We start from the raw sequence: 26,148 nt of genomic DNA, 5'->3' as shown, positions 1-26,148 counted from the left end.
AAAACCCACCATCCCCCGCCCCTCGGTCCGTACGAAGTACGAACCCATCTGCAACTATCTCTCTCACCAGGTGGAAACAGAGCTACACTTTATAACCTCCTGCCCACTATAACATGACATCAGAGACACATAAGGCCTATTCATAGTTTGGACTTTCGGTGGTGAGGTGACCACCGAAGCGGTGGTTTGGATGTCTCCAATGTTGTGGTTGGATGAGCGGTGGTGAGTAAAAACGGAGAGAAGGGCTGGGGGAGAGCGGCGGTTTGCTCTTTACCGCGGCTCAGTGACGTCATGTTGTAGTGGCGGTGGTTTGCTCTTCACCGCGGCTCAGTGACGTCATGTTGTAGTGGCGGTGGTTTGCTCTTTACCGCGGCTCAGTGACGTCATGTTGTAGTGGCGGTGGTTTGCTCTTCACCGCGGCTCAGTGACGTCATGTTGTAGTGGCGGTGGTTTGCTCTTTACCGCGGCTCAGTGACGTCATGTTGTAGTGGCGGTGGTTTGCTCTTCACCGCGGCTCAGTGACGTCATGTTGTAGTGGCGGTGGTTTGCTCTTCACCGCGGCTCAGTGACGTCATGTTGTAGTTGCATGCGGTGGTCACCTCACCACCAGACTTTACAGTACTTGCCACAGATGACATACACACAAAGTGAGTTTGAAAACATTGAAGCCAACGACAAAAAAAACTCGCATACGTACTGGGAGAAATACAACAATGTGCAAACACGGCGAGATTTGTAAACTCTCTAGGTCGTCCTCAGACGAGCCCTCCATCCGTCATCCCGGTTCTCCATACATCTGGCCAGTTCGTTGGTGCTTTGTGCTCCTGCGTCGTTCTCGAGTACATCCACGTATGTTAACGCGGGACGTCCTCGTGACCGGTGCCCGTGTGTTGGTTCCCACAGCACTAGTTTGCCGACTGGAAGCTCTTGGTGTCTTTGGCAGTGTCCTGCTAGTCTCATTCTCCTGGTGTCTTTGGCAGTGTGTCCTGCTAGTCTCATTCTCCTGGTGTCTTTTGGCAGTGTCCTGCTAGTCTCATTCTCCTGGTGTCTTTTGGCAGTGTGTCCTGCTAGTCTCATTCTCCTAGTGTCTTTGGCAGTGTCCTGCTAGTCTCATTCTCCTAGTGTCTTTGGCAGTGTCCTGCTAGTCTCATTCTCCTGGTGTCTTTGGCAGTGTCCTGCTAGTCTTATTATCCTGGTGTCTTTGGCAGTGTCCTGCTAGTCTCATTCTCCTGGTGTCTTTGGCAGTGTCCTGCTAGTCTCATTCTCCTGGTGTCTTTGGCAGTGTCCTGCTAGTCTCATTCTCCTGGTGTATTTTGGCAGTGTCCTGCTAGTCTTATTATCCTGGTGTCTTTGGCAGTGTCCTGCTAGTCTCATTCTCCTGGTGTCTTTTGGCAGTGTCCTGCTAGTCTCAATCTCCTGGTGTCTTTGGCAGTGTCCTGCTATAGTCTCATTCTCCTGGTGTCTTTGGCAGTGTCCTGCTAGTCTCAATCTCCTGGTGTCTTTGGCAGTGTCCTGCTAGTCTCAATCTCCTGGTGTCTTTGGCAGTGTCCTGCTATAGTCTCATTCTCCTGGTGTCTTTGGCAGTGTCCTGCTAGTCTCAATCTCCTGGTGTCTTTGGCAGTGTCCTGCTAGTCTCATTCTCCTGGTGTCTTTGGCAGTGTCCTGCTAGTCTCATTCTCCTGGTGTCTTTGGCAGTGTCCTGCTAGTCTCATTCTCCTGGTGTCTTTTGGCAGTGTCCTGCTAGTCTCATTCTCCTGGTGTCTTTTGGCAGTGTTCTGCTAGTCTCATTGTCCTGGTGTCTTTTGGCAGTGTCCTGCTAGTCTTATTATCCTGGTGTCTTTGGCAGTGTCCTGCTAGTCTCATTCTCCTGGTGTCTTTTGGCAGTGTCCTGCTAGTCTCATTCTCCTGGTGTCTTTTGGCAGTGTCCTGCTAGTCTCATTCTCCTGGTGTCTTTGGCAGTGTCCTGCTAGTCTTATTATCCTGGTGTCTTTGGCAGTGTCCTGCTAGTCTCATTCTCCTGGTGTCTTTTGGCAGTGTCCTGCTAGTCTCATTCTCCTGGTGTCTTTTGGCAGTGTCCTGCTAGTCTCATTCTCCTGGTGTCTTTTGGCAGTGTCCTGCTAGTCTCATTCTCCTGGTGTCTTTGGCAGTATCCTGCTAGTCTTATTATCCTGGTGTCTTTGGCAGTGTCCTGCTAGTCTCATTCTCCTGGTGTCTTTGGCAGTGTCCTGCTAGTCTCATTCTCCTGGTGTCTTTTGGCAGTGTCCTGCTAGTCTCATTCTCCTGGTGTCTTTAGGCAGTGTCCTGCTAGTCTCATTCTCCTGGTGTCTTTGGCAGTGTCCTGCTAGTCTCATTCTCCTGGTGTCTTTGGCAGTGTCCTGCTAGTCTTATTATCCTGGTGTCTTTGGCAGTGTCCTGCTAGTCTCATTCTCCTGGTGTCTTTGGCAGTGTCCTGCTAGTCTTATTATCCTGGTGTCTTTGGCAGTGTCCTGCTAGTCTCATTCTCCTGGTGTCTTTGGCAGTGTCCTGCTAGTCTTATTATCCTGGTGTCTTTGGCAGTGTCCTGCTAGTCTTATTATCCTGGTGTCTTTGGCAGTGTCCTGCTAGTCTCAATCTCCTGGTGTCTTTGGCAGTGTCCTGCTAGTCTCAATCTCCTGGTGTCTTTGGCAGTGTCCTGCTAGTCTCAATCTCCTGGTGTCTTTGGCAGTGTCCTGCTAGTCTCATTCTCCTGGTGTCTTTTGGGAGTGTGTCCTGCTAGTCTCATTCTCCTGGTGTCTTTGGCAGTGTGTCCTGCTAGTCTCAATCTCCTGGTGTCTTTGGCAGTGTCCTGCTAGTCTCAATCTCCTGGTGTCTTTGGCAGTGTCCTGCTAGTCTCAATCTCCTGGTGTCTTTGGCAGTGTCCTGCTAGTCTCATTCTCCTGGTGTCTTTTGGGAGTGTGTCCTGCTAGTCTCATTCTCCTGGTGTCGTTGGCAGTGTGTCCTGCTAGTCTCATTCTCCTGGTGTCTTTTGGCAGTGTCCTGCTAGTCTCATTCTCCTGGTGTCTTTGGCAGTGTCCTGCTAGTCTCATTCTCCTGGTGTCTTTGGCAGTGTCCTGCTAGTCTTATTATCCTGGTGTCTTTTGGCAGTGTCCTGCTAGTCTCATTCTCCTGGTGTCTTTTGGCAGTGTCCTGCTAGTCTCATTCTCCTGGTGTCTTTGGCAGTGTCCTGCTAGTCTCATTCTCCTGGTGTCTTTTGGCAGTGTCCTGCTAGTCTCAATCTCCTGGTGTCTTTGGCAGTGTCCTGCTAGTCTCATTCTCCTGGTGTCTTTGGCAGTGTCCTGCTAGTCTCATTCTCCTGGTGTCTTTTGGCAGTGTCCTGCTAGTCTCATTCTCCTGGTGTCTTTTGGCAGTGTCCTGCTAGTCTCATTCTCCTGGTGTCTTTTGGCAGTGTCCTGCTATAGTCTCATTCTCCTGGTGTCTTTTGGCAGTGTCCTGCTAGTCTCATTCTCCTGGTGTCTTTTGGCAGTGTCCTGCTATAGTCTCATTCTCCTGGTGTCTTTTGGCAGTGTCCTGCTAGTCTCATTCTCCTGGTGTCTTTTGGCAGTGTCCTGCTAGTCTCATTCTCCTGGTGTCTTTTGGCAGTGTGTCCTGCTATAGTCTCATTCTCCTGGTGTCTTTTGGCAGTGTCCTGCTATAGTCTCATTCTCCTGGTGTCTTTTGGCAGTGTCCTGCTAGTCTCATTCTCCTGGTGTCTTTTGGCAGTGTCCTGCTAGTCTCATTCTCCTGGTGTCTTTTGGCAGTGTCCTGCTAGTCTCATTCTCCTGGTGTCTTTGGCAGTGTCCTGCTAGTCTCATTCTCCTGGTGTCTTTGGCAGTGTCCTGCTAGTCTCATTCTCCTGGTGTTTTTGGCAGTGTCCTGCTAGTCTCATTCTCCTAGTGTCTTTGGCAGTGTCCTGCTAGTCTCATTCTCCTGGTGTCTTTGGCAGTGTCCTGCTAGTCTCATTCTCCTGGTGTCTTTTGGCAGTGTCCTGCTAGTCTCATTCTCCTGGTGTCTTTTGGCAGTGTCCTGCTAGTCTCATTCTCCTGGTGTCTTTGGCAGTGTCCTGCTAGTCTCATTCTCCTGGTGTCTTTTGGCAGATTCCTGCTAGTCTCATTCTCCTGGTGTCTTTTGGCAGTGTCCTGCTAGTCTCATTCTCCTGGTGTCTTTGGCAGTGTCCTGCTAGTCTCATTCTCCTGGTGTCTTTGGCAGTGTCCTGCTAGTCTCATTATCCTGGTGTCTTTGGCAGTGTCCTGCTAGTCTCATTCTCCTGGTGTCTTTGGCAGTGTCCTGCTATAGTCTCATTCTCCTGGTGTCTTTAGGCAGTGTGTCCTGCTATAGTCTCATTCTCCTGGTGTCTTTTGGCAGTGTCCTGCTAGTCTCATTCTCCTGGTGTCTTTTGGCAGTGTCCTGCTAGTCTCATTCTCCTGGTGTCTTTTGTCAGTGTCCTGCTAGTCTCATTCTCCTGGTGTCTTTTGGCAGTGTCCTGCTAGTCTCATTCTCCTGGTGTCTTTGGCAGTGTCCTGCTAGTCTCATTCTCCTGGTGTCTTTGGCAGTGTCCTGCTAGTCTCATTCTCCTGGTGTCTTTTGGCAGTGTGTCCTGCTAGTCTCATTCTCCTGGTGTCTTTGGCAGTGTCCTGCTAGTCTCATTCTCCTGGTGTCTTTGGCAGTGTCCTGCTAGTCTCATTCTCCTGGTGTCTTTGGCAGTGTCCTGCTAGTCTCATTCTCCTGGTGTCTTTGGCAGTGTCCTGCTAGTCTCATTCTCCTGGTGTCTTTTGGCAGTGTCCTGCTAGTCTCATTCTCCTGGTGTCTTTTGGCAGTGTCCTGCTAGTCTCATTCTCCTGGTGTCTTTTGGCAGTGTCCTGCTAGTCTCATTCTCCTGGTGTCTTTGGCAGTGTCCTGCTAGTCTCATTCTCCTGGTGTCTTTGGCAGTGTCCTGCTAGTCTCATTCTCCTGGTGTCTTTTGGCAGTGTCCTGCTAGTCTCAATCTCCTGGTGTCTTTGGCAGTGTCCTGCTAGTCTCATTCTCCTGGTGTCTTTTGGCAGTGTCCTGCTAGTCTCATTATCCTGGTGTCTTTTGGCAGTGTCCTGCTAGTCTCATTATCCTGGTGTCTTTTGGCAGTGTCCTGCTAGTCTCATTATCCTGGTGTCTTTTGGCAGTGTCCTGCTAGTCTCATTCTCCTGGTGTCTTTTGGCAGTGTCCTGCTACCTTTAATGCATTTTAAATCTGTGCCTTTTGATGAGGTCAGATCAACATATGGAATGTCAAAACTGGTCAGCTCCATATATGGAGATCTAAGGGTGGTAGTGGACCTGCCTGTCCTAAACTTTAGTCTTTTCCTAGTGAAGAGCAGGTCGGTGCCTTGCGTAGTTATACCGCTGTCGTAAATGTGTGAACTGCCAAACGACCGCACACTAAAACTCTGTATAAATGTGCTATAGAAACTCAGACCATTTACCACTCACTGAAGAGAAGACAGCTTCTTAAAAACGGAGCCACATTTCACGGTTTCAGGTGACATCTAAAAGGCAGTAATGAACCCACTTAACCCATTTAGACCTGAGCTCGATTCTACAAAATGACAGTTTTCTGAAATACCTCATGTTTCTATGTCGTTCTCAAACTATTTCATGTCAAGGACCCCCAAAATTATATGTAATTGGCCGCCGACCCCCATCTGAAAATTTGTTCCAGGGACCCCTCCAGAACCAAAATTTGAGTTAAAAACATTGGCTCTGAAATAATATATTCAAAGACTTGTGCCACATTTTCACGATTTTTCAAAAATAGCTTGTAGATCTGCTATTTTTCAATAGCTAAAGTATAACATAATGCTTAGTTTAAACACCAAAAGGGGTTCCCGTCCAGAATGGGTTAAAACAGAACTACAGATAGATCACGACTGGTCAATGCACATGAAATGGGATCTCATTAAAAGCAATATGCCTGGCCATGTGATATTATGTTGATAGGAAGTGCCACCGAAGGGTGTTTTCGTCCAAAAAGGATGAGACATGAAGCTGCAGTAATGTCTGCAGAGAATGGCTCCAATTAAAACTGGATTGAAGGCTAAATAAAACTTTGGCTCAGACAGATAAAATGCACTCTTGCTGGCTCTCTGTCTGTTCTCTCTCTCTCTCTCTCTCTCTCTCTCTCTCTCTCTCTCTCTCTCTCTCTCTCTCTCTCTCTCTCTCTCTCTCTCTCTCTCTCTCTCTCTCTCTCTCTCTCTCTCTCCTCTCCCTCTCCCTCTCCCTTCCTCTCATTGCATCTCTGTTCTGTTCTGTGATTGCTTTGGGATCAGCATCTCCTCTGCATTCTATATAGGATCAAGTGATTGTATTGTATTTTTGCAGTGAATGTGAACAGCATTCCACAACAAACAACATGTTGACGTTGTTTGCTGTTTGACTGTTGTTGATATTATGTTAATATATTGTTTTATGATTGTTGGAATGGACGGTTCATTATTGTTTCTGAGGTGACTGTTGTTATCATGGATGTTATCCTGGCTGTGGTTCTGGTCTTATTGATGTCATCTTTGCATTTATTTTATCTACCATGTACTGTATATATTTTGTGTTGTTCTGTCTGGTCCTGGGCCTCAGAAAATAGTCAGAAATAGTCTTGCTAGCCAAAAAAAGTTGATTTCATAACCCGGTTATCCCCCCCAGTCAGTACTGTTACTGCAAATGATGCTGCAGAAGAAAAATCAATGTCTACTCTGATGTTTTATTCATTCTGTCTGACTCTGTGAGTTCTTCCACCGTCTTTCCCCATGTCCTCCTTTGGTCTTTCCCTCTGTCTTTCAAGCAGTCGCCCCTCCATGTGCCTGTGCGGCTGTGCCTTCCTTATCCCATTTTCGGCGGGAACCCCTTTTGGTGTTAGCATTATGTTATGATTTCGCTATTGAAAAATAGCAGATCTACAAGCTCATAGCGCGCCACCAAGTGGCGCGCTACGAGCTTTGTAGGTCTGCTATTTTTGAAAAATCGAAGAACGACTGACATAGAAAACTAGCTTTTTCAGAAAACTGTCAGGATGTAGAAGACATTTTTAGAATCTGATCTCAGGTCAAAATGGGTTATAGATCTCTCCATCTCCTTTTACCTTTCCCTTATACCTGACTACTTTATTCACCTCAAGCCTTCCGCTGCCTTTGTAGCTGCCTCCTTCCGTACCTGCTTCACACCGTCTCCCTTCATCAGCGCCTCCTGCTGTGTATCTCCCTCCGTTCTCTATCCCTTCCCCTCTATTCCCTAGTAAGGCCTGGGGCAGTGACAGCATATACATACCTGTCCAGAGCCCCCACATGAGAGAGATCGAGGAGGGCCTGAGTATTTTTTTTGAGTGGTGCAACCACTCATATTAGACAGCTATGTGTGTGGCTGTGTCCCTGGGTGGGTCTGTCCCTGGCTGTGTCCCTGGGTCTGTCCCTGGCTGTGTCCCTGGGTCTGTCCCTGGCTGTGTCCCTGGGTGGGTCTGTCCCTGGCTGTGTCCCTGGGTCTGTCCCTGGCTGTGTCCCTGGGTGGGTCTGTCCCTGGCTGTGTCCCTGGGTCTGTCCCTGGCTGTGTCCCTGGGTCTGTCCCTGGCTGTGTCCCTGGGTGGGTCTGTCCCTGGCTGTGTCCCTGGGTGGGTCTGTCCCTGGCTGTGTCCCTGGGTAGGTCTGTCCCTGGCTGTGTCCCTGGGTCTGTCCCTGGCTGTGTCCCTGGGTGGGTCTGTCCCTGGCTGTGTCCCTGGGTGGGTCTGTCCCTGGCTGTGTCCCTGGGTAGGTCTGTCCCTGGCTGTGTCCCTGGGTCTGTCCCTGGCTGTGTCCCTGGGTGGGTCTGTCCCTGGCTGTGTCCCTGGGTGGGTCTGTCCCTGGCTGTGTCCCTGGGTGGGTCTGTCCCTGGCTGTGTCCCTGGGTGGGTCTGTCCCTGGCTGTGTCCCTGGGTAGGTCTGTCCCTGGCTGTGTCCCTGGGTCTGTCCCTGGCTGTGTCCCTGGGTGGGTCTGTCCCTGGCTGTGTCCCTGGGTGGGTCTGTCCCTGGCTGTGTCCCTGGGTGGGTCTGTCCCTGGCTGTGTCCCTGGGTGGGTCTGTCCCTGGCTGTGTCCCTGGGTGGGTCTGTCCCTGGCTGCATGTGTCCGAGGAGCACGGGAATAGCGTTATAGCGTTTGTTCACCACCAAGTGTCACTGTTGCACAGCCTAACACACAGACAAAGAAACACACACACGGGCCAGGGTGGAGGGATAGTACAGTACAGTACAGTACAGTACAGTACAGTACAGTACAGTACAGTACAGTACAGTACAGTACAGTACAGTACAGTACAGTACAGTACAGCACAGCACAAGTACAGCACCACTCACTTCAGATGGGTCTGATTTTTCAGATTTCATACAAGGTCAATTAGACAAAAGCATTAAAAAACTATGTACTGTATGTTACTCCCCCCCCCCCCCCCCCCCCCCCCCAATAGATCTGCTATTTTTGGTGCACAACCATGTGTAATATGGACTGTCCATCTCAGCAGCTGGAGCAGGGAGCACTCTTAAGTAGTGCTGTTGACTTATTTTCTATCGTAGCATTTTGTCAGCGACTGTTAAAATGCAATTTACAAACCAAATTCAAGAAGAGAGGTCAATGCTGAGAATGCAGGTTTTTGTTCACGGCCAGACGTGTGTGTGTGTGTGTGTGTGTGTGTGTGTGTGTGTGTGTGTGTGTGTGTGTGTGTGTGTGTGTGTGTGTGTGTGTGTGTGTGTGTGTGTGTGTGTGTGTGTGTGTGTGTGTGTGTGTGTGTGTGTGCGTGATACACATTACTCTGTGTGTGTTTGCGTGCGTAGTATAGTATCCACAGTACTGTGTGCGTGCGCAGTGGGTGCGGGTGGGTCCAGCCTGACTTCACAGCACAGCAGCCTGTAATTGTTCATAAGCATGGCATCAGCACCCCAGGGAGCTCTTTCAAAGGGAACTGCAGGGGCGTTTTCTCCTGGATAATATTGTAATAACATAACGCTGTAGGAAACACTAAGGTGTACCACACAGCATGACATGGCCTTCAAACCCAAGTATGATCAAGTGTGCTGAAGAAGCCTCGGAAAGCACCTCTTAGTTCTGCTATGTTTTAACCCATTTAGGACTGTCTTCAAAATCCTGACAGTTTTCTGAAAAACCTTATGTTTCTGTATCAGTGGTTCTCAATATTTCATGTCAAGGACCCCAAAAAATCATATGTAATATGCCTCTGCCCCCCCCATCTGAAAATATGTTGTTCCAGGGACCTCCCCAGAAGCAAAGATTTGAGTTAACATGTTCACTCTGTAATAATATATACTCAAAGATTTGCGCCACATTCTCACGATTTTTCTAAAAAAGCAGACCTACAAGCTCGTAGCGCGCCACTCGGTGGCGCGCTATGAGCTTGTAGATCTGCTATTTTTCAATAGCTAAAGTACAACATAATGCTTAAAGCGCAAATAACATGCATTTTAAAACTGTTTTTAATATTTAATATCATATTGTCTATGTCCCTCAAACTTAATTCTAATGTTTGAGCCTCAATCACCACTCTGATATAACCAGTCCTTGTCTTTTCTTTCTGGACTTTGAAAGCAGTTTTAGATGCAGTACCACAATGTCCTGAGGTGGTGGGGGTGCTGATATGCAGATTATTTAATATTTGAGTCATTATAATACTGATGCTAGATAAAACCAGGCTTGTTTCCATTCCATGCCAGCTTGGAAAATCAACAATGGCGGACATTGTAAACAAAGTGGAAATGCAAATTTAGAACTGAAGACTGAAGAAGAGGTGGAATTATACAAAGTAGGGTGACATTGATGACATCACGATGAGGCCAAAATCAGTCGAGCTGTTCCTGAGAGCAATTTCCATTAAAGCACCCATATGATATGAAAGCCTGATTGTTCAAAATTGGTTATTTGTGGGGATAGAAAACACATATGGGAGCCCCAAAAACACAAAATAAATAGAAAAAGTTGAATTTTATGTTATAGGTCCTTTAAAACACCAAAAGGGGTTCACGCCCAAAATGGGTTAATTGTGTCTTTATTATTTGAAGGCAAAATTCAAATCGGTTCATGGTCACAAACATCATGCAGACAAGACAGGTTGGCTAGTCAGGGGGCAGCTATTCAGGTTCAATCAGGGGCACGATTGAACCTGAGACACAAAAGGCTGCCATATACAGTACTCAGTGGTGGAAAGTAACTAAGTACTTGTACTTAAGTACTGTACTTAAGTACAATTTTGAGGTATTTGTACTTTACTTGAGTATTTCCAATTTCCAATACTTTTATTTCTACTCCACTACATCTCAGTCACAATTTGTACTTTTACTCCACTACAATTATTTGAAAACTTTAGTTACTAGTTACTTTGGAGATTTTAATTTTGATTAGAAAACATACATTAACCACTTCAACCCTATACATTTCGGCCATTTGAAAATAGCTGATCTACAAGCTCACAATGCGTAGATCTGCTATTTTCAAAAGATTTTGTACACAGTTTGAACTTGTGAAGTGGGACATTCTGCAATATGAGTACTTTTACTTTTAGTACTTTAAGTACATTTTGATGCCGATACTTTTGTACTTTTACTCAAGTACATTTTCAATTCCGTACTTTTACTTGTAACGAAGTAGTTCTAAATTGCAGTATTGGTACTTTTACTTAAGTAAAACAATTGAGTACTTTTTCCACCACTGACAGTACTTTACTTCCAGTTGACCCTGATGAAGGCCCATGCAGGCCCAAACGCGTTGGTCGTGTTTTTAAACCCTTGTTTTTAATATTTAAACTAATCAATGAAATAAAGGATTTTTCTACTTCTACTGGACAGAGCTGCCTTGGACCCTCTTTTAAGTTTGCCACCTTATATCTACTTCCACAGTGACATTGACTCAAGGTATAGAACTTTTTAAGAACTCTTGTGCTCAGTACTTTACTGAATTTGGAGATTGAGCCACGCGATGTGTATTTAATAGCAGCTTGTAGATCTGCTATGATAAATCATAGATGTTAATAGCAGAACATCTTATATTGGTGTCCCTGGCGGCCACGCGGCCGCATACATATTCATTTGGGGTCCTTGTCATGAAAAGCTGTGAGAACAACTGTACTGTACATGATGCTGTTTTATGCAAGTCTGACCCAATGTATTAAAGTGACAGCTGCTTGAAATGAAATTAAATTAAATGAAATGATTACTATATTTACCCAGGGTATCTGGGCTAAGCTCAAGAACTTGTTTCCAGCCAGGCCCTGCTCATAGAACATTTCATCGTAGTGGTTCAATGCCTTGTTCAAGGGCACTTCAGCGGTGGTAATTTTAACGTGTCGGACCGCTGATTCGAACTGGCGACCTTCCGGTAGGTATCAAGACCGCTCCGCAATCCGTTCGGCCACCGCTGCCATATAGTACCCAAAAAACGTCCATAGTGAGGACGGATGGATGTGAGGGTTGCGGGAGAAAGGCTCTCCATATAACAACATCAGATCAATGGCTTTATCTGGCCCCAAAGTGGGAGCCAGCCAGTGGAACCTTTATGGCTCCCTTAAGGAGCCTCCGCGTCCTTGAAGAACAACAGAGAAATTGCACAGATTGATTTTAGATTGCTGTGATAGCACACGCCGTGAATGTGGACAAGCACACCTTCACGCAGGCAAACACACACACGCGTGGACATGTAGGCCTATATATATGCACTCAAACTCACCCTTAGAGATGGAGCCTGAAACACACACTCATATACTCACGCACGCGAGCGCGCACGCACACACGCACACACACAGGCAAAAAGGAGAGAGAATGTGTCCTGGAGCTGGGTTCTGAACAGGGGATTTAGAGCTTCAGTATACAAGCAAAGGGGTTTGAGGGCCACTGGCTCTACACTATGTCAATATGAGAGAGGGGGAGCACGCAAGGTCGGCCACACCAGAATAAAACAAACTATCGCCAAGCACCATCCATTTATGGCACAGCAGAAAAGTGATTTTTTCTTTTTACGGCTGAAATATTAATGTTTCCATCTTGGGTATACTTAGAAAGAAGGGAAACAGCAGTTTTCATGCCCTGTGCTGCTTTGCCGGGGAGGAGGGGAGGAGAGGAGAGAGGGAGAGAGAGCAGATGTACAGTCCCTACCACTTTGTCTGTTCCTCTCAGGTTTTGATAGGTACCTTTGACTGAAAGGTACCTTTCAATACAGCAGAGAGCCAGAGTCTGAAAACTCACCTCTTCAGACTCCACCTCAGCCCGTAGCACTTTAACACAAATATTTAATTTAGATAGCATGTTATGTAGACATATAATTCTATAGTGTATTATACATGTAGTTGCATTGTACAGATATTCTACTGTTAGATGGATGTTAGGTTCTAATTTACGTTAAAGTTTATGATCCTTGATGACTGTATTTGTATTTGATGTATTACCATGTGTTGTTCTTGCTTATTTAAGTCGCTCTGGATTAAAGGGGCATTCCACTCATTTTCAACATTTTACTATGTCATTAATATACCTTAGAGCTGTATATATAATAAATAATAATAATAATATATAATAATAAAAACGTCCCCCTATTCTGTGTTTCCTAGAACTGGAGGTCTGAAAAAAACCATTAACATGGTGAATCACATCTTGATGATGTCATCAAGATGTGATTCACCATGTTAATGATTTTCTTTGTCAATTATTTTTCTAGGAAACACAGAATGGGGGGGACTTTTTATTTTTTCCACACAACACCTCTAAGGTATATTAATGATAAAATGTTGAAAATGAGTGGTATTCCCCTTTAAGAGAGCCTGCTGAAGGCCTTAATTGTGACTTGACAGAGCAGTGATAGACACACATATAGACAGATATTAATAATAATAATAATCTTTATTGTCCCGAAGGAATGTTGTCTTCACAGTCTGTTGCAACACCCACATCCAAAACAAAGACAATACAAAAACATGAGGTCCCCCCACAGTATACAGAACCATCCTATCGGTGGAGCAGTTTGTTTAACCCATTTAGGCCTGACGTCGAAATTTAAAAAAATGCCTTTTTAAAATGTCTTGTTTTCTGAAAAACCTCATGTTTCTATATCAGTGGTTCTCAATATTTCATGTCAAGGACCCCAACAATTATTATGTCATTTGCCGCCGACCCCCATCTGAAAATATGTAGTTCCAGGGACCCTCCAGAAACAAAGATTTGAGTTAAAAACTGAAACTCTGAAATAATATATATTCAAAGATTTGAGGCACATTTTCACGACTTTTCAAAAATAGCAGACCTACAAGCTCGTAGCGCGGCACTCGGTGGATGTTAGGTTCTTAGGGGGTTAAAAAAGCGATACAGAGGATGATCAGTATCATTTGATATTGAAAGTGCTAGCCATATGTGATGCGGCCTCATTGTTCATATCAGAAAGTGTGGGTGTAGGGAGTCCGATGATCTTGGAAGCAATTCGAGTAATACTGAAAAGTTTGTTTCTGTTAGGCATGAGCAGTATATGGAACAGTACAACAGAACAGGTTGAATAATGCATTTGTACAATCATTTTATAGCAAAAGGCCGATGCACACCTCAAAAGGCTGGTGACTAGTGCGTAGGGCAATAGAGCATATGTGACTACATTTGACTGAGGGACTGCCATTGGATTTTTTTGAATTTTCGTTTTTTCATGTCATATGAAAGCAGGGAATCATAGCTTCAAATTGACATTGGTTGTTCCGTTTGACCCACCAGTTTTGGAGATATGGCTTATAGAGTAATGTCTTGCAGAAAACAGCGAGTTGAGAAAACAGGCTTTAAAGGTTCACTTCTGTGGTCTCTAACATTACACCTAGCAACATGTTTAAGCATTTATTTCATATTTACATTTATATTTCAGCTCTGACACATAGTTCAGACATGCTCTAGTATGTGAAGAGTCTGCCTGTGCTATTAACTCATTTTGAAAAAAAAGAAAAAAAACGTTTTTCTCCTCTGGTGAAAAGCTGTAATTTGCGCGATGGAAGTCTCTCAGTCAAATCTGGTCACATATAATAAAAAGGGTATCTTTGAAAGACAAAGAGGATGTCCCGCACACTGTCAAACACTTGCCAAAAAATGTTGCTCTTTATTTGGTCGACGTTTCGGTCGCTTAGACCTTCAGGTCTGTCCTGATGAAGGTCTAAGCGACCGAAAACGTCGACCAAATAAAAGAGCAACGTTTTTTGGCAAGTGTCTGACAGTGTGCTCTTCTTTGTCTTTCAAAGATACCCTTTTTATTTTATACAATAATAACAGAAGATGAGTCTTTTTGCTGAAAACGTGACTGGATAGACGTAATGTGTTGATCAAACCTACGTTTATTGTCCAGGGTGAGTCCAAGATCTTGTACCAATGAGCAGGTTTGGTGTCTTGAATGGTGTTCTCTGCCAGGATGGCAGAGGATGTCTCCGTACTTGTCGTGAACTTATGAAAGTATACATTTTACACTCGTCAAACGCCCATCGGCCCGTTGCAGGACTCTGCTGTAAAGACACCAAAACAATAGTCACGTCTACAGAAGAAAAGATGCATGAACATGTTTTTTTTTTTTTTTATGTGAGGTTTGATATGGGTTTATCATCATCATCATCATCACCTTTAATTATACTCTGAATACAGTTGAGGGCAAGCCCTCATTTTCAACGTAGCCGAGGTTACAATACACAAAATACAGTCACAAAACAATACATCAAACACAACATTATAAATCAGGGTGAATTACAAAGGAACTTTATGCAGAACAACCATCAGTACAATAAATCAATTGAAGCAGGAGCTTCACGGTGAAAAATATTCTGGAGCATTCCTTTGAACTGACCGAAGGATGGCAGGGAGCTCAGTTTGAAAGAGTTTTGGAGTTCATTCCACGAAGTTGGGCCTGAGGAACTTTGATAATAACTGTTCATTAGTCTCAATTACGAGTGGCTTGATGAGTGCACTTTTCAGGGCCTGTGGGAAGCAACCTGACGCATGTGTTGACAATGCAGTATATGTAGAAGATCTGAGGCCATGCAGTTTGTAACAGATTATCAAGGCAGCGTGATTTCATGGTTGATCAGGTAAAAATGGCACTTTGAATTGGTTTTAAGTGGAAACACTGAGCTCGATATGGATTCACTGACAGCTAATTTTCTGAATGGTGTTCGCGAAGAAGGGGGCAAAATTCATTGCCGGTTTAAAAGTTCATAGGCTGCTGACACAGACGGGTTTGTTAGCCTGTCAGTAGACAGTAGCAAACAAGGCAGTGGTGTTTGTTTTGGTGTGACAAAACAAAATCCCTGGATGTACCGGGCATATTCCCGGTGGGCCGCGACCGGGAATATGTAGAACACTTTTATTTATTTATTTTTTGATCGGCAGGCAGGCAGGCCAATAGGCGGCAGGCCACCAGGAAAGGTCTGGGCGTGCTGCCATTCTGCCAGTGCCATCATGACAATTTCACTGTACCTGTATCAGTGAGTGACAAATAAACCCTCTACAAAGGGTTGTGTAGTTGTCTGTTGGTCATTTATGTTGTTCTGTAAAAGTGGTGGTATTAGGGCTTGTTTGTTTGTGTGTGCCTCGACGGACTGCCACAACAGCTGCGTTCACTTCCAGCGTTCACGCGTCTTACTTGTTCTTTCTCACTTCTATGTCTCTGCTCTGAGCCTTCTCTACTCTCTGCTCTGAGCCTTCTCTACTCTCTGCTCTGAGGCTTCTCTACTCTGCTCTGAGCCTTCTCTACTCTCTGCTCTGAGGCTTCTCTACTCTCTGCTCTGAGCCTTCTCTACTCTCTGCTCTGAGCCTTCTCTACTCTCTGCTCTGAGCCTTCTCTACTCTCTGCTCTGAGGCTTCTCTACTCTCTGCTCTGAGGCTTCTCTACTCTCTGCTCTGAGCCTTCTATCTCTCTGCTCTGAGGCTTCTATCTCTCTGCTCTGAGGCTTCTCTACTCTCTGCTCTGAGCCTTCTATCTCTCTGCTCTGAGCCTTCTCTACTCTCTGCTCTGAGGCTTCTCTACTCTCTGCTCTGAGCCTTCTCTACTCTCTGCTCTGAGGCTTCTCTACTCTCTGCTCTGAGCCTTCTCTACTCTCTGCTCTGAGGCTTCTCTACTCTCTGCTCTGAGCCTTCTCTACTCTGCTCTGAGCCTTCTCTGCTCTGAGCCTTCTCTACTCTCTGCTCTGAGCCTTCTCTACTCTCTGCTCTGAGCCTTCTCTACTCTCTTTGACTCATTGCTCGTGCCATGCTCCTTGCCATGATTCTACTTCCGTCCCACCTCCTCAGAGATTAGATCAGAAATCAGAAGAAGAGATATTATCTCTTCTTCTGATTTCTGATCTAATCTCCCCTCGTCTGCTGTCCTCTCTCCCCCAACCCTCTCGTCTTCTCCCCCCCTGTCTCCTGTCCTCTCTCCCCCAACCCTCTCGTCTTCTCTCCCCCTGTCTGCTGTCCTCTCTCCACAAACCCTCTCGTCTTCTCCCCCCCTCGCTGTAGTGTTACAAATCATCAGTGTCTTGCTGTGACAGACTCCTGAGCCGGAGAAGCAGGCACCGCTCATGGTCTGGTACCAGCCCAAACTGTGGCTAACCACTTTATACAAAAACAAAACGCCCGGCTAAATGAATAATGGAGATGAGAACAGACAGAGAACCTCAAATTAAATTGTTACACCTTGATAAGAGCTCCATTAAGTCATTGTGAAATAAGCCTGAATGGGGATTGGCCATTGTATCAGTGTGAATGAACATGATTACACAATTACACATGCATGTATGCTCTCGCTCTGTCTCTATCTCGCACGCACGCGCACACACACGCACACGCACACACGCACACGCATGCACGCACGCACGCACGCACGCACACGCACACACGTTTCAAATGTGCCGCTTACATTGAGCCTCAGAGCTGTGGGATTTTGTTCGACAGCAGATTATTCACGCAGAATCGACTACAATTTCACGGCTTTCTGGAAATAATTAGCATGACATTTATTCTGGCTTCATAATTGGTTAAAGATTCCAGACCCTCGCCTCTAATAAAGCCGTCTTTGAGCCTTTGATTGCCACCGCAGGTCGCATTCACTGTACTATGAGAAGTTGGCATTTCCCGTCAATCCGCTAGTCCGTCACCCCCACACCTATGGTCACGCATCGTGACCCACGCCTCCATATAGGTCACAAATCGTGACATCACGTCTAGTCACCCATGCCTCCATATATGGTCACGCATCGTGACATCACGTCTAGTCAGCCACGCCTCCATATATGGTCACGCATCGTGACATCACGTCCAGTCACCCACGCCTCCATATATGGTCACGCATCGTGACATCACGTCTAGTCACCCACACCTCCATATATGGTCACGCATCGTGACATCACGTCTAGTCACTCACGCCTCCATATATGGTCACGCATCATCACACTTGCAAAATAACCAAGTTGGTACAACTCCTGTGGAGTTGACTATCATCACCTGGATCTCCATATATGAAGATCACGACACTGACCTCATCAAACCCTGGATATAGCCATACATGGTTTGACATGCTAGATCTGCATATATGGAGCCGGACAGCAACTCTACATCTGACCACACTGACACCAGATTAACCCATTTTGGGCGGGAACCCCTTTTGGTGTTTTTAAGCATTATTTAAAACTTTAACTATTGAAAAATAGCAGATCTACAAGCTCGTAGCGCGGCACCGAGTGCCGCGCTACGAGCTTGTATGTCTGCTTTTTTTGAAAAATTGTGGAAATTTGTGCGCAAACCTTGGAATATTCTTTCAGAGCGACCGATTTGATATAGTGATATAGGCATAGAAACATGAGGTATTTCAGAAAACTGTCAGGATTTAGAAGATTTTTCTTTTTTCTCGACGTCAGGCCTAAATGGGTTAATAGTTTAATAGTTTCTCAACTTCTCAACAGCTGATAGTATCGCAGCTTGGCGTTGGTGGGGTCACAACATTTACAGCTTGGCGTTGGTGGGGTCACAACATTTACAGCTTGGCATTGGTGGGGTCACAACATTTACAGCTTGGCGTTGGTGGGGTCACAACATTTACAGCTTGGCGTTGGTGGAGTCACATCATTTACAGCTTGGCGTTGGTGGGGTCACAACATTTACAGCTTGGCGTTGGTGGGGTCACAACATTTACAGCTTGGCGTTGGTGGGGTCACAACATTTACAGCTTGGCGTTGGTGGGGTCACAACATTTACAGCTTGGCGTTGGTGGGGTCACAACATTTACAGCTTGGCGTTGGTGGGGTCACAACATTTACAGCTTGGCGTTGGTGGGGTCACAACATTTACAGCTTGGCGTTGGTGGGGTCACAACATTTACAGCTTGGCGTTGGTGGGGTCACAACATTTACAGCTTGGCGTTGGTGGAGTCACATCATTTACAGCTTGGCGTTGGTGGAGTCACAACATTTACAGCTTGGCGTTGGTGGGGTCACAACATTTACAGCTTGGCGTTGGTGGGGTCACAACATTTACAGCTTGGCGTTGGTGGGGTCACAACATTTACAGCTTGGCGTTGGTGGGGTCACAACATTTACAGCTTGGCGTTGGTGGGGTCACAACATTTACAGCTTGGCGTTGGTGGGGTCACAACATTTACAGCTTGGCGTTGGTGGGGTCACAACATTTACAGCTTGGCGTTGGTGGGGTCACAACATTTACAGCTTGGCGTTGGTGGAGTCACAACATTTACAGCTTGGCGTTGGTGGGGTCACAACATTTACAGCTTGGCGTTGGTGGGGTCACAACATTTACAGCTTGGCGTTGGTGGGGTCACAACATTTACAGCTTGGCGTTGGTGGGGTCACAACATTTACAGCTTGGCGTTGGTGGGGTCACAACATTTACAGCTTGGCGTTGGTGGGGTCACAACATTTACAGCTTGGCGTTGGTGGGGTCACAACATTTACAGCTTGGCGTTGGTGGGGTCACAACATTTACAGCTTGGCGTTGGTGGGGTCACAACATTTACAGCTTGGCGTTGGTGGGGTCACAACATTTACAGCTTGGCGTTGGTGGGGTCACAACATTTACAGCTTGGCGTTGGTGGGGTCACAACATTTACAGCTTGGCGTTGGTGGGGTCACAACATTTACAGCTTGGCGTTGGTGGGGTCACAACATTTACAGCTTGGCGTTGGTGGGGTCACAACATTTACAGCTTGGCGTTGGTGGGGTCACAACATTTACAGCTTGGCGTTGGTGGGGTCACAACATTTACAGCTTGGCGTTGGTGGGGTCACAACATTTACAGCTTGGCGTTGGTGGGGTCACAACATTTACAGCTTGGCGTTGGTGGGGTCACAACATTTACAGCTTGGCGTTGGTGGGGTCACAACATTTACAGCTTGGCGTTGGTGGGGTCACAACATTTACAGCTTGGCGTTGGTGGGGTCACAACATTTACAGCTTGGCGTTGGTGGGGTCACAACATTTACAGCTTGGCGTTGGTGGGGTCACAACATTTACAGCTTGGCGTTGGTGGGGTCACAACATTTACAGCTTGGCGTTGGTGGGGTCACAACATTTACAGCTTGGCGTTGGTGGGGTCACAACATTTACAGCTTGGCGTTGGTGGGGTCACAACATTTACAGCTTGGCGTTGGTGGGGTCACAACATTTACAGCTTGGCGTTGGTGGGGTCACAACATTTACAGCTTGGCGTTGGTGGGGTCACAACATTTACAGCTTGGCGTTGGTGGGGTCACAACATTTACAGCTTGGCGTTGGTGGGGTCACAACATTTACAGCTTGGCGTTGGTGGGGTCACAACATTTACAGCTTGGCGTTGGTGGGGTCACAACATTTACAGCTTGGCGTTGGTGGGGTCACAACATTTACAGCTTGGCGTTGGTGGGGTCACAACATTTACAGCTTGGCGTTGGTGGGGTCACAACATTTACAGCTTGGCGTTGGTGGGGTCACAACATTTACAGCTTGGCGTTGGTGGGGTCACAACATTTACAGCTTGGCGTTGGTGGGGTCACAACATTTACAGCTTGGCGTTGGTGGGGTCACAACATTTACAGCTTGGCGTTGGTGGGGTCACAACATTTACAGCTTGGCGTTGGTGGGGTCACAACATTTACAGCTTGGCGTTGGTGGGGTCACAACATTTACAGCTTGGCGTTGGTGGGGTCACAACATTTACAGCTTGGCGTTGGTGGGGTCACAACATTTACAGCTTGGCGTTGGTGGGGTCACAACATTTACAGCTTGGCGTTGGTGGGGTCACAACATTTTAGAAGAGGACAAGGTTGTCAACTTTCTGTATCGTTACCATGCGTGTCTGTGGTTATTTTATACAATAAGTTGCTACTCTATAATGAATTGCATTTTTATGGCGCTTTTCTATGCACTACGTGCCTACTCAAAGCGCTTTACAATGGTTCATTCATTCATACATTGGGAGGTGAAGCGGCGAACAGTCGACGCCAGCGTCCTCACTTCCCACATTCACACACCAATGGTGGCGAGCTCACACCGACCAACTCATTGGAGGCAATGCAGGGTTCAGTGTCTTGCCCAAGGACACTTCGACATGTGGACAGGAGGAGCCGGGATTCGAACCGCCGACCCAGGGATCATTGGACGACCTGGTCTACCTCCTGAGCCACAGCCGCCCGTATCGTGTAGCCCATTTTACCCCCATAGCTTTCTCCACCCAGTGATGCACTGTGCACAGGGCAACACGGTGCGGGCGGCGCCAAAATGATCCAAGGTGTTCCAATTTCCTCCACTCGCATCCTGTGCGCATCCTCAAGTTGCATGCTGAAGCAGACCCTCCTCCCCGCCCGGTCTGCGCATCCTCAAGTTGCATGCTGAAGCAGACCCTCCTCCCCGCCCGGTCTGGCAGTGAGTTTTAAGTTATTGAAACAAATCAAACTGCGAAACTAGCCGCTCTACGTGCTGAAACGTGTTCCCTTGTCCCACGATACATTACATAGGCTAGTTGTGCGCTTGCGCAAATAGCCAGCAGCGGCCAGCAGTGGCCCTATCTCCGCCATAAGATGGTAATTATTTATTAGCGATAGTTCAGTGTTTGTAATGGCTTACAAATGAATGTATGCACACCTGGAAACTAATTAACTTCATTGCTGCCGCTAGGTGGCAGTATAAGCACAGAACCTTTTGAGATACAGCGCTTTGAAAATCCTGTTATAATGGAGGCCCAATGGAGCTGGATTTAACAATCCCATAGCTGGTGAGGACGGAGGCTCTCCATACTAACCGGAGCAATGCTAAAAGGTAAATTGACACCTGACATTGAAATGTTAGCACAAAGCCTTTGGAAGACTGTGTGCCGCAACGTGTGCAGCCCTTTGTATGCTTCCCGTGCCAACTAAATAAAAGTCTGAATAGAAATGTCTGAAGGACATTCCCGTGAGTGGCGGTATTCCCTTTGGTTGTAAAAAGTAATCTGGGAGGCGAAATATGTAGCAGCAAATCAATGGAGAAAAAATGACATTCTTAACCAAAGCCACTTGAAACTTTTTGCCCGAAAGGCAGCGTCTATCTGTCATGCGTTGGCAGGCCTCCTCCACTTACATATTCCGCCAGCATATACGGTTTCCACTTGCCTAGTACTTCAAAGGGATCTTTGATTTGGATGGCAGTTATCAAAGAAAGAGGTCCGGGAACGTTTCGGTCATAGACCTTTGGACCTTTTTGTCCAAACGGACCTTTGAGGTGTGCATCGGCCTTCTTTTCAAGTTTTCCAGTACAAAGTACACCAAAGTTCTGATCCAAATGTTATTGAAGATTAGCCCGTGTGTGATACATCACACATGATGCATAACTGCTGCTTCTTAAAAAAATCTCAATGACTTCTAAAGGAAGGTAGAGTGATGAAAATGCAGGAAATGGATTTGGATGTGAGAGTATGAGGAAAGTTTTCAGAGAATGACAGAAGAAAATGAACCAAGTTGGATACAAATGTAACTGTATTTATAGCTTTCTTTAATCCTAAGGATTGAGGGATGGCAGCATAAATTAGATCACCCACCTTTGTTTATTGAACTGTAATTAAACGGCAATCGAGGATCAATATAATATCACTGTTGCTTCTGTTGCTTGTTGTTGTTTATATACTATACTACAAAAACTACACAGAGGTGTCAACAGTCTTAACCTCTGTTCTGACCAGTGTCCAAGCTTATAGATTCATGTCTGCTCTTGAACGCAAAAAAGACTGCATGGAAACGTCATCAAACGTGTTTCTGGGTGGGGAGGAACTTGAACTTGTGTCAAGAGTTCAGGTACCCCTCTAAATAGCCAGCAGAGTCACAATGTTCTGGAGCCGTCGCTGTTTCAACATCAGCTTCCTCCTCACAACAGATGCAGACAGCGTCAGGACACACATGAGGCAGCGGAAACATAATTATACTATAAAAACATTAGTTTTCCCAGTGTAAATGTTTCTGTAAACATATTGGCTCTCCGTTGGCATCATGTCCCTCGTCTTGTACAATCGTCCGTTACTGCATCACAATTTCGATGTTTCTTCGTTGATTACTATTTTTGTTGATTACTATTTTTGTCGTGTCCACAAGACGCAAGTTATCCGCTGTCGCTCCTGTGGGTGGTGTGACGGTAAAGGCTCTAATCTCATTAAATGTGAACAGCTTTTCTTTTTAAAGAGAAATGGTGGAATTATAGCTGTATGCTTTTATTGGAACAGATTTCTCTGAGCCTGCGCGCTCTCTCTCTCTCTCTCTCTCTCTGTGTGCGTGCGCGTGTGCATGTGTGTGTTGTGGTGTGTGCGTGCCTCTCAGGTGGCTGTGACCTTTGCAGTGGGGTCAGAGGTCGGCCTCCAGAGCAGCAACGACTTCAGTCAGATGGGGAAACCTTTCCTCATGGGCACCGTGGCTCTGGGTAATTAACCTGATTTGTTTCTCTTCTCTTATTTGTTTTGTTTCTTTCTTTCTTTATTTTACCCATAAATGGACCTTACATGAAACCGTTGGACTTTCAATAACTGAGCTGTAAAGCAATGCTGAAAGATGGGAAATGGTGCAGATCCGTGTTGATCACATGACTATGGAGATAGTGTATACCGAATTGTGTGATGTATGGATAAAATGTGTACTGTGTAGTAATCTACAGAAATGTGTTTTGCCTAAATCGGCTTCATGGTGGCGCTACAACAGGCCGTTGAGGAATATTTGGGGCAGAGGTTCGTCGTTGGCATCCAGAGAGTGTGTGTGCAAAGTTTGGCATGGATCGGGCCAACGGTGCCGGAGATTAGCTGATAACGGACGGAAGGAAGGAAGGAAGGACGGACGGACGCACACACACACACACACGGACGGAGTGCAAAACATACTCTCTCCACCATGCCTTCGGCCTGGTGGAGACAACTAAACATACTCTCTCCACCATGCCTTCAGCCTGGTGGAGACAACTAAACATACTCTCTCCCCATGCCTTCGGCCTGGTGGAGACAACAAAACATACTCTCTCCCCATGCCTTCGGCCTGGTGGAGACAACTAAACATACTCTCTCCACCATGCCTTCGGCCTGGTGGAGACAACTAAACATACTCTCTCCCCATGCCTTCGGCCTGGTGGAGACAACTAAACATACTCTCTCCACCATGCCTTCGGCTTGGTGGAGACAACAAAACATACTCTCTCCCCATGCCTTCAGCCTGGTGGAGACAACAAAACATACTCTCTCCCCATGCCTTCAGCCTGGTGGAGACAACTAAACATACTCTCTCCCCATGCCTTCGGCCTGGTGGAGACAACTAAACATACTCTCTCCCCATGCCTTCAGCCTGGTGGAGACAACTAAACATACTCTCTCCACCATGCCTTCGGCCTGGTGGAGACAACTAAACATACTCTCTCCCCATGCCTTCGGCCTGGTGGAGACAACTAAACATACTCTCTCCCCATGCCTTCGGCCTGGTGGAGACAACAAAACATACTCTCTCCCCATGCCTTCAGCCTGGTGGAGACAATAAAACATACTCTCTCCCCATGCCTTCGGCCTGGTGGAGACAAACATACTCTCTCCCCATGCCTTCGGCCTGGTGGAGACAATAAAACATACTCTCTCCCCATGCCTTCGGCCTGGTGGAGACAACAAAACATACTCTCTCCCCATGCCTTCGGCCTGGTGGAGACAACTATAACACATCATAGGCGGGAACCCCTTTTGGTGTTTTAAGCATTATGTTGTGCTTTAGCTATTGAAAAATAGCAGATCTACAAGCTCATAGCGTGGCACCGAGTGCCGCGCTATGAGCTTGTAGGTCTGCTATTTTTGAAAGATCGTGAAAATGCGGCACACATCTTTGAATATATATTCTTTCAGAAGACTTTTTTTTTTTATTTCGACGTCAGACCTAAATGGGATAATATTGTTATGAGGCCGAACATCCGATACTCACGACCACCAATGAAATACGATGAGCTATCTGCCTTGTGCTCTCAGCATTGCTATAGCATTACTAGCTCTAACCTGTTGTTTTATCCAAACCATGGAGAGCTCCGTAGATTATTCAGCTTTTTAGTCAGCCTGTATAAAGGGAGGTGAACGGCAGCACCGATGCGCGACCCAGTCTAAGATCACTAAAGAAGGAAAGGCCAAGCCAAAAAAAAGGGTTTTGGGATAGGGTGAGAATGGGCCTCTGTGGTTAGGGTTAGGGTTTGGGGATTATTGGGACGATAATTGACTAACACTATGCACTGCGCTATCAGGGCTAAACTCTGTCATAATACTGTGGCTAATTTAGTCTTTTCCGATATAGCCAGACCAAATCATTGTCCTGTCCCCTGCCTTCCTCATCATCATCATATAGAAAAGAGAAACCGGTCTTTAAAATGTGACATTGCTGCTACAGTGGAAATAGCCACAAACGAAGGCAGAGGAACAACTCGTTCTCCCTCGTTGTGAGATGGGTGTAGTGTGACATGCACACACACACACACACACACACGCACACACACACACACACACACACACACACACGCGGGCCTATAGGTCATTATTTTGAGCTGAAGTGTGCGTGTGCGTGCGAGTGTGGATGTCCAATTGACCATGCATGCAAGCTGAGGCCACTCCACACGGTGTGGCTGCTACTGGATGTCAGCCTAATCATCGTCATCACACTGTAGCATTTCATGCTTTTCTCCAGTGCAGGTCTTGGAAATTGTATTTTTGTTGTTCAAGTTGACCTCTGAAGACCTCCTCAATTCCTCGGTTACAACCACTTCCTCAGTGTGGACCCTCAAGGCTTAAAGGTCAACTTTAGTTTTTTTCAACCAAGGTTCATGTTTTAGGTTATTAGAGAAAGTATAAGATGAGTGTAAAACATTTTTCATTTGCTGCTTTCTTTAGTTTTAGCGATTTTAGCTATTTTTGACAGGGGGGCGGGGGCATTCGAGCATGGAGCTAAATATGGATTTCTTTTTACAACATTTTATAGCGGTTTATTTTTTAATTTTTACTATAGTCCTACTAGACCCCAGGAAATTACATCTGGCCACAAAAGATCACAGGATCTACTGGTCAGTTTGTCACTCCCTTCACATTCAGTGATCTTTTGTAGCCAGATGTAATCTCCTGGGGTCTAGTAGGACTATAGTAAATAATAAAAAATGTATCGCTATAACATTTTGTAAAAATAGCTACAAAATAGCTAAAATCGCTAAAACAAAAGAAAGCAGCAAATCTAAATCTAGCAAAAATCTAATAACAACCTAAAACATGAACCTTGGTTGAAAAAAAACTTTACTCGCGGTCAGGTTTTTTCACCACCGACCGAGAGAACGACAACCAGGCAAGACACCACACACAGCATTTTGTCATTGTAACATCCGGTTACGGATATTTGGCTCTTCAAAATAAGGTTTATACGAGCAATAAAACCTTTGCAATGCGCGATAGATAGAGTAATAGGCCTATCTCACAGCCCGCTTTCCACGCCCACTTCCGGTAGATAGTGGTGTCATTTAACATTAGGAATTTACACTTTTTTTTCTCTGGAGAATCTAAGTACATTTCCTAATGTTAAAATGTCAAAGACCGATAATAATATGAAGAAAACACAATGGTATAACAACTCAAATAAGTAGAATAAACCTTACCTTTACA

At 46.0% G+C, this 26,148-nt stretch overlaps 1 protein-coding gene across 1 annotated transcript in view; it reads left to right on the top strand.

The window, feature by feature from the left end:
* The window catches only part of LOC306927176 (uncharacterized protein), a 198,620-nt gene that overhangs the window by 70,223 nt on the left and 102,249 nt on the right, over window positions 1–26,148 (top strand). The window contains exon 9 of the mRNA XM_079506862.1: window positions 22,820–22,919. Within this exon, the coding sequence (XP_079362988.1) occupies window positions 22,820–22,919 (100 nt within the window). The remainder of the gene's footprint in view (window positions 1–22,819; window positions 22,920–26,148) is intronic.

This window comes from Electrona antarctica (genome assembly GCF_951216825.1).
Source record: "Electrona antarctica genome assembly, chromosome: 7".
Lineage (NCBI taxonomy): Eukaryota > Metazoa > Chordata > Actinopteri > Myctophiformes > Myctophidae > Electrona > Electrona antarctica.
The sequence above is the reverse complement of the archived record's forward strand: the minus strand, read 5'-3'. Positions and strand labels throughout refer to the sequence as shown.